The sequence below is a fragment of the Orycteropus afer genome, unplaced genomic scaffold, assembly GCF_000298275.1.
Source record: "Orycteropus afer afer isolate SDZICR_OR568_19922 unplaced genomic scaffold, OryAfe1.0 scaffold00363, whole genome shotgun sequence".
Lineage (NCBI taxonomy): Eukaryota > Metazoa > Chordata > Mammalia > Tubulidentata > Orycteropodidae > Orycteropus > Orycteropus afer.
Window position 1 is genome coordinate 1,084,452 of NW_006921950.1, and position 8,841 is coordinate 1,093,292.

The following is an 8,841-nucleotide window of genomic DNA, read 5'->3' on the forward strand; positions in this document are numbered from 1 at the left end:
ATGATCTTGGATACACTCTCCATTTAGACATACCTAATTGTTTAGCTTGTTCACCTATCTATCCGTCCCTATACCCATGTTTGCTTTCACTGACAACTCGGTACTGTATATATGCTGCTTTTTTTTAAGCTGTTTATCTTCTCACCTTCTGCTGGCTGTCTTACTTAGTTGGCAGTATGCTTGCCTCTGGCCCTCTTGCCTTTCTAATTTGGAGAAACAGATACCGACTCATTGTGTTGCGAGAATAATTTTCTAGGGGTATGAACCACAGTTCATGGTTTTTGAGACATTTTATATGGTTGTGCAGAGAGCTTGTGGGCTCACGTCTGATCACTTGAGTTTTGTATATTGGGTTTGTCTGACAAGTGGTCTTCTGATAAGGGAATTTTTATGTTGAGGTTACATTTTTACAGACTTCTGATCAGTGACTGCTTTGTATTTATGTTCTTCCTTTAGACATACTTGTTTCAAAGAAAAGGAGTCTTTGAAAAGAGAGCTAAGCAGTGCTTAACTTAATTGTCTTTAAAAGTTATAGTTCCAATACTTACTTTAAAATGCCTTCTTTTACAGCTCAAAGTTATGAAATTTCAGGATGAATTGGAGTCTGGAAAAAGACCTAAAAAACCAGGCCAAAGCTTTCAGGAGCAAGTAGAACACTACAGAGATAAACTTCTTCAACGAGTAAGGAATAAGTATACTCAGGAATACATATTTTCAAAAATTATTTGTCTGACTACCTAGAATGTTGATATTTTTCCTCCAGGAAAAGTATGTTTCAAATGATAGCCCCTAAAGTATAAACGCTAAGTATTGGTAGATAATTAGAAGCATTTGAAATGTGATGTTTTAAAAATATTGCAACTTGGCAAAAGGGTCTTAGGATATCAGCGTACTATTTTACTCTGAATACTACCTGTGGAACAGAAGAGAGATCCTGTTAAGAGTATGTTTTCAAAAGTGTAAGAGTGCACGAGAAGAGACACATTTGTGACTGAGACACCAACAACTCTGGGAAGTGGCACAGAGACAAAGAGGCAATTAGGGTTTGGAAAGTTCATTTAGGAGTCCTTTCCTGTGGTTCCCAAGGAAGGACAGCAAGTGGTAGGATACCTCATTGGTGGATTCTAAACTTTTGAAGGTCCTTATATTTTTCTTGTACATATAAAATTCTGTAGGAATGTTCTGAGAATTTTATAGCCAGGAGCCCCAAATGATAATTGTTGAAGGGACTAAGGAATTTTGTTGGTACTGCTTTTAACTTTACTTATATAATAACTGGGAGCTCTGGTAGCATAGTGCCTAAGGCACTTGACTGCTAACCAGAAGGCTGGTGGTTCAAACCCACCAGCCACTCCTTGGAAGGAAGATGGGGCAATCTACTTCCATAGTGATACTGCCTCGGAAACCCAAGGAGAGGTTGTTGTGAGTCGGGGCTGACTCGACGGCACATAACAACAACATATAATAACTACTGTTGCAAAGAAGATAATTAGATTATATATAAATATAAAGAGAACAAAAATAGGGGGAAATAAGAAAAGTAAGAGCTTGTAGTCACTAGGGAGCTATTAATGGTACAGAACTGAACTGGTGATGGGGAGCAGTATGATAAAGTGATTTTCGTGCTACACAGACTATGGAAATCTGCTATTACACCCTGCTTTAATCCCTGGACAGGCCACTGAAGCCTGCTTTTTCTCTGATTAACCGGTTGACATTACCAAATTTGCAGGCTTATGAGTCAGATAGTAGCTACTATTATTACTGTTGCTCTTTATCCTGAAAGTATTTAAAATATTTTAACTGTAGTGTACTTCATATAAAATCATCAATAGGGAAAATGCATTCTACAGATACCAGAGAAGGTTCATTTTCTCAATCACCTTTTAAATTTATACTGTGTATGTTGTATTTGGAGAAAGGATAAAATATATATATATATTTTTTTTTTTTTTTAAATGCTACTTATTTGTACTACAATGGGCCCTTTTGAGATGGTGGCAGTTTTAGATCTGTATGGAAGACTGTACTTTGAGATGTTCACTGATCCTGGTGGTGGCCTACTCAAAATGAGTAATCCGTGTATTACACTTTAGTCTTTTTGCTTTCCATGATAGTAATTCAAAGATGTGTTTCTTTAAAATCTGTGCCAGGGGTCAGAGCCTATGGTCATTACCTGATTTTGTAAATAAAGTCTTATTGGAGCATAGCCAAGTTAAAAGCAGTACCAACAAAATTCCCATTCAGTTATGTGTGCCTGTGACAGCTTTTATGCTACAGTGGCAGAGTTGAGTAGTTGTGACAGAGACTGTATGTGGCCTGCAAAGCAGAAAATATTTAACTACCTGGACCTTTACAGAAAAACCTTGGCAACATCGGGTATAGACTTTTTCTTGTTTTTAAAAGTCAAATAGTTTTCTTGATGTAGATAGATAATAAAAAAAATAAGTTGCGTTCAAATTGATTCTGATTGATGTATGTCAGAGTAGAACTGAATAGGGTTTTCAGTGACTGATTTTTTTGGAAGTGTAGGTCACCAGACACCGTTCTTCTGACGTGTCTGGGTGGACTCAAATCTCTAACCTCTCTGTTTGCAGCTAAGTGCATTGACTACACCACCCAGGGACTCCATATAGAGTATAAGTAAGTTAATTTCCTGTTAGTGAAGAGCTAAATTAGCCTTGTTGGGGCCATTGTCTGAAGCTACTCTTTTAAATATACTGTTAGTAGAGAAGGAGTGCTGGTGGCTCAGTGGCTAAAGAATTCAGCTGCTAACCAGAAGATTGCGGTTTGAACGCACCAGTCACTCCACAGCAGAAAGCTAAGGCAGTCTGCTTCCGTAAAGATTTATAGCCTTGGAAACCTTATGAGGAACTTCCGCTCTGTCCTGTAGGGTCACTATGAGTCAGAATCCACTCAGTGGTAGTGGGTTTTGTTTTGTTTTATTATCAGCTGAAAGCAGAATTTCAAGTGAGAAGTGGTGATTATCACATCTAGGGTTGAGCAAATGTTTTTTTGGTTTATGTAATTGACAGTTACGAAGTTAGATTTTATTTTTATAAATTAGGATTTTAAATTTGTAATATTGATACTTCTGTCTCATACAATTTTCTGATAGAAGATGATTTACTCTTAAGCCCATTGCTTTGGTAAGAGCTCTCTTTGATTAATTCAACTTTTTGTGCAGTTAGAATTACTACTTAATGTTTTATTGTAGGCACTGACATAAAGGTCAGTGCATTACCGTACATCCCCAAGTTGCTAATGTAGAAGGGAGTTGGGATTTGGCAAGTTCATTTAGGACTCATATTTGCCCTTTACTTTGTAAATTTGCTCTCACTTTGAAATGATTGAACCAAGCCCTACTCATAACAAAATCTTCATCACAATCACCTTCACTTGCTGCATAAGCAGCTTTTCAATTATTGAAAAGGCCTTTTCTTGTAATAAACCCCAAACCCACTGCCATTGAGTCAGTTCTGACTGAGCAATCCTTTAGGGTGGAATAGGACTGTCCCATAGAGTTTCCAAGGCTATAAATCTTTATGGAAGCGAACGGCCTCATCTTTGTGGAATGGCTGGTGGATCGGACCGCTGACCTTGTGATTAGGAGCTGAATGCTTTGACCACCCGCCACCAGAACTCCTTTTTCTTGCACTAAAGCAAGCCTGCATCTGTTCTGATTTGCCTACAAATTCTACTTAAAGACACATTTAGGAATGAATTTCATTTGTAACCCAGGGACTGCCTGTATTAGCTTTTTCCACTTTTTTGAGTGGGGTACTCTGTAGGTAGTACTTAAGATCTCTGGCTCTAGAGGTTTGGTACAAATTCTGACTTCACCATTTACTTGGTGTGTGACCTGGGACATGGTACCTAACCTTCCTGAGCCTCACTTTTCATCTTTGAAATGAGGATAATTGTACTACTCCTAAGAGTATTATAAAGGATTATGTAAAATGGTATAGGGAAAGTTGTTTAGGATACTGCTTGGCTTATGGTAAGCACTCACAGTAAATGTTTAGGTGCTGTTGGTGGTATTCCTATTATTTATTCAGTATAAATAGAAGACATGACTAGTTTTCCTGGAGGGGCAGATGTGTTTTTTAAAATGATATTGTACTTCCAGTAGTGATTTTAAAAAATGGTTCCCTGAAACTATTTTCATATTGTTCGTATTGAAACTAACACAGATTGATATTCTTTAAACAACTAAGTATTCTTCCTTAAAAAACAAAACAACAAAAAAAAACAGGAGAAAGAGAAGGAGTTAGAAAGAGAACGAGAGCGAGACAAGAAGGATAAAGAGAAATTGGAATCTCGATCCAAAGATAAAAAGGAAAAAGATGAATGTACTCCAACGAGGAAAGAAAGGTATACATTTCTCATATTTAATGCATGTACTGTTTTCAAGATTTGGAATGGTGTATGATTTTAAAATATTTTTATTGCTGATGCCCACATAGTGGAAAAGTATTTTCCCATGATTAACATGTTTGGTTACTGCCTGTAGGAGGCAGAATTAGCTGAGAAATGGGGCAGTTAGTTGGTACTTGGCTTAATTAACTGGAGCATCATCCCTTTATGTAGTTCAGATGGTACCGTTAGCTTAGTTCAATGTAAGACTTTAGTTACAGTATTAGGTAACAAACTTTAGACTTAAATTACACAACAGTTTGCTAGATCTTCCTTGTTGCCTCAAGTATAAACATTTCTCAGTCTTGTCTTGAAAGGGGATATAGGCCATGAGGACTTACTCCTCACTTTAAGTATTTATTCTAACCCAAAGGTTTTCTTTTTCAGTTTTCATTTCTTATTTTCACAGTTTCTAAATCTGATTTAGTAAAATTGTTTTAGTTCACACAACTGAGTTTTCTAACAAAAACCAAGCATTTACAAATAAAAAAAATTCTGACTTGGTCACTCTACAGATAGCTCCAAATAGCATAGTTATATTAATTAGTTAAATGATAAACTTGTCCATTTCTTTGTCTTTTGTTATTTTTGTTTTTTTGACATAAATTAGGATTTACATAGAAGTTGTAAAAGAGGTACAAAAAATTCCAAGGTATCCACATTTCCCATATGCTAAAATATTCTATTTTTGCATTATTTTCTCCTACCTCTTTCTTTTCCCCACTCTCTGGACCATTTGATTAATTTGCCAGCATATGTGCCTTTACCCTTAAATACTTCAGTGGGTATTTTCTAAAATCAGAAATTCTCATTCATAACCAAATAAAAGTATCAAAACCAGGAAATTAACATTATAATACTGTTATCTAATACAGAGATCTTAATGAATTTTTTTTGTTCATTCCAGTAATGTCTTTTACAGCAAAAGAAAATCTAATTTAGTTAAATTCAGTTTTATTTTTTGATCAAATTATTTTTAAGACTTGTTTGTTCTTGGTATAAAGAGCTTTTAATGTAATTGGAAAATAAAATTAATAAGGTTAGTGAAAATAAAGTTAGTATAAAGTAGGAATTAGTAGCTCAGTTAGTAGAAGAAAAATGAATTCCTGATCCTTTGCTCACTCATGGATTATTTTGTGGGCTTTGTTCCATAGGAAAAGGCGACACAGCACATCCCCCAGCCCTTCTCGCAGTAGCAGTGGTAGACGAGTGAAATCCCCATCACCAAAGTCGGAGAGATCAGAGCGTTCAGAAAGATCTCATAAAGAGAGCTCACGGTCCAGGTCATCTCACAAAGATTCTCCTAGAGATGTTAGCAAAAAGGCCAAAAGGTAAATGCAAACCATTTTTGTAATATGCCAGTATCCTTATTCTATGAGCTTTGGACAACAATTTGGTTGGCAGCCATTTTTTAAAGGGCTTTAGAAAACCAAAGGGAGATATTTTCATTTTATGGAATCCCTTTTGACTACCCTCCCCCTACCTAGTCTCTCTCATGACACAAGAAGGCTTCCAACAGTAAAAGACCAGCCAAGAATTTTAAACATCATATCCAGTGTTTCCTATGGAATAGGGGTACCTGCTTTACTTTTCCTTCTGTTCTTTAGTTCCGTAGAATATTCATTGTTCTAAAACTGAAAGAAAAATACATTTTTTTCCCACAGCAATCTTGTTAGCAAGTTCATGGGCAGAGATTTGTGGAAGTAAATACCATAAATACCATCTCTTCAGTATGTAACATAGTATTTTATATACTTTTTTCCTTGTAGTTCCAGAAAGCGATTCAGAAATGTTTTATTTGTCTGGTGTTAAATAGAGGAATTTTCCTGAATGCTAAAACTGCTTTGTGTGCTAAAACTTTCTTATTGTAACTATTTTTAGTGAAATCTTTGTAAAATAGACAACTATCTCCTTTTCCATATGGCACTTGGTATTTATATATTAATATACATAACATTTTTTGAAGGGTAGTCTTCATGAATAGTGGTTACAATACTGTGCTGTTGTAAATGATGCCCTTGAGTGTTATTGCAGTAGTTGATTGTTTTTATTATTCCTCAAGATGATAGGCTGCTAAGGCTGCAAAGTTACAATGTTCTTAATTTTGTGAGTGATACTAGTTTTGACCTTTATCTTATAGATTAGGGGTTCAAACTTTGGAATGTTATCAGTCACTTGGGGAGCTTATTAAAAATGTAAATCCCAGTTTCTACCTCTAGAGATTATAATTCAGTAGATCAGTGGTAAGACTTAGAAATTTGTCTTTTGAAATAAATGCTCTACTAATTACTGATGCGGTGCATAGTAAGTACAAAATAAATCTGGTGTGTGTGCGTATGTGTGTGCATGTGTGCGCCTGTGTGTGTGTGCAATAGGCAAAGAAAAGATTGAAGAAATTTACCGTCTTGTTTGCTTCAATGATTTTTATTGTGCACTGTTAAATATTTTAGATAGTTGAAGGCTAATCAGGTTTGACCATATGAGTACTTTGATAAGTTTTTTTTGTTTGCTTGTTTTCTCAGATCACCATCTGGTTCAAGGACACCTAAAAGGTCTAGGCGATCACGGTCTAGATCCCCTAAAAAATCAGGGAAGAAATCCAGGTCCCAGTCCCGATCTCCACACAGGTCTCATAAAAAGTCAAAGAAAAACAAACACTGACATAACGTTCACAATTTTAAGATGCTGTCACTTATTGGAAATGAGATTTTGTTTTGTGCCTGAACAGTCTGTTTTTTGTTTTTTTGTTTTTTTTTTTTAAATCAAATGAAAGAGCATTCCTGGGTTGGTTTGTTTGTTTTTTTTTTTTTTTTGTATGTTTGTTTGCGAATGCATGTATAAACTCATGAGTAACTGCATCTGTAGAATTGTCATTGTTTTATATTGTACAAATTACTTTCATTGTGGCTGTTTCTCAAGATAAAATTTTTACTGTGTTAATGAATTTCATCAGAAATGTGTATAATGGATCTGCTGGCAGTAGTAGTATTTTGTTTTAGGATGTTGTAACTTAGCAAAAATTATACAGATGTCTCTCCCCGCCCCCCTTTTGTAGCTTTGAAAATTGAAATTAGATTTCAAATAAAATCTGAACAGAAAACTATAAAGTTGTTTTTTTGCCCCACTGATGACAGCAAGTTCCTTAAAGTTCTAAGTGAGTTTGGCATAGCTGTTACGTTTGTTTTACATAATGCACTTTACAAGCTCCAACATTCAAGTAGCTAAACTTGTATATTTACTAAGATGACTATCAAAATTTAGAAACCTGAGACTTCTGTTTGGTAGGTTTACCAACTAATTTCTTCATTAAGTTTCTCTTTGTTAGATAATACTAGTACCCAGAGATCAAACAACAAGTGGCTATGGCATAGTGCTTTGTTAATTGAATGCTTGGCTGAAACATTTTTTCCTTTTTAAAAGAAACAATATGATTTCAATATCCTCAACTCATGTTCTGAGCAACTACTTATTTTTAGGGAAAAAAATTAATTGCTATCTTTTGATTTTATCTTCCATCATGATAGATGTTTGTTTATAAAAGATATTTTCTAACAAGATTTGGCCATAATTTTTTGTATGATAGTTGCCTCTTTATAGCCCTCTTAAGCTATTTTTCAAACACTGGTATCAGAGTATTTCTACAAGTTTTTGTTTAAAACGCCATAGTGTTTTAAAAGGATTTGGTTTTAGGTATAACTTTAAGAAAAATTTAGAAGTAAAGTGATTTTCAGGAGATGGAACATCCAGTGGTTTGTCAGTTCAAGGTGCAAAATGTTGATTTAAACTATTTGCTTAGTTGAAATCAGTCATAAAATGAGAATAAAATTACTGTGGTATGAGGAGTTAGAAAAGTTATGTAATGTTATAATTTCCTTTAGATATAATAAAGGGTTCTGTAGACTTAAACTGACACTATCATTTTGAATTTTGTTTTTATTTTTCATTTAGACACACACATTGTACAATGGTTTGATTCCCGCCCCCCCCCCATAGAGAATGTAGAAAACTGTTTTAGTAATGGATTGTTTTGATTTAGGTTTTTTTGAAAATATGTATTTTAAATTTGTTTTCCTTAATCTTCCTAGTCACAAAATAAGAAGTCCTGTACCCACGGTGAGGGAGTAGCTCTGTTCGCAGAGCACTGCTATTAACTGAGCATGCTGCCTCCAAACCCGGCAACCCTACAGTAGTTTGGGAATCAGCCAGTCAGATTACTTTGCTTAATGGTTCTTATCAACATACAAATACTGCTTGAATAGTAATTCCCTTATTGTTCACTTATCTTGTGTCCATTTTATTAGGAAATGTTAATTTCTAAAAGTTGCTCAGAATAATTAAATACGAACATTTGGTGCTGATTTTTAAAAACCTGTAAGTATAGCCATTTATTAAAGCAACATGTTTTTCTCCCTGTTCCATTGTCTG

General features: G+C 35.0%; 1 protein-coding gene across 1 annotated transcript in view; it reads left to right on the plus strand.

Annotated features, from left to right (window-relative positions):
• The window catches only part of LOC103207308 (U2 snRNP associated SURP domain containing), a 59,611-nt gene extending 52,534 nt beyond the window's left edge, over positions 1–7,077 (plus strand). Inside the window, exons 25-28 of the mRNA XM_007952887.2 lie at positions 571–681; positions 4,256–4,374; positions 5,571–5,747; positions 6,939–7,077. Coding sequence (XP_007951078.1) covers positions 571–681; positions 4,256–4,374; positions 5,571–5,747; positions 6,939–7,077 — 546 coding nt within the window. The remainder of the gene's footprint in view (positions 1–570; positions 682–4,255; positions 4,375–5,570; positions 5,748–6,938) is intronic.
• Positions 7,078–8,841: the final 1,764 nt, after the last annotated feature.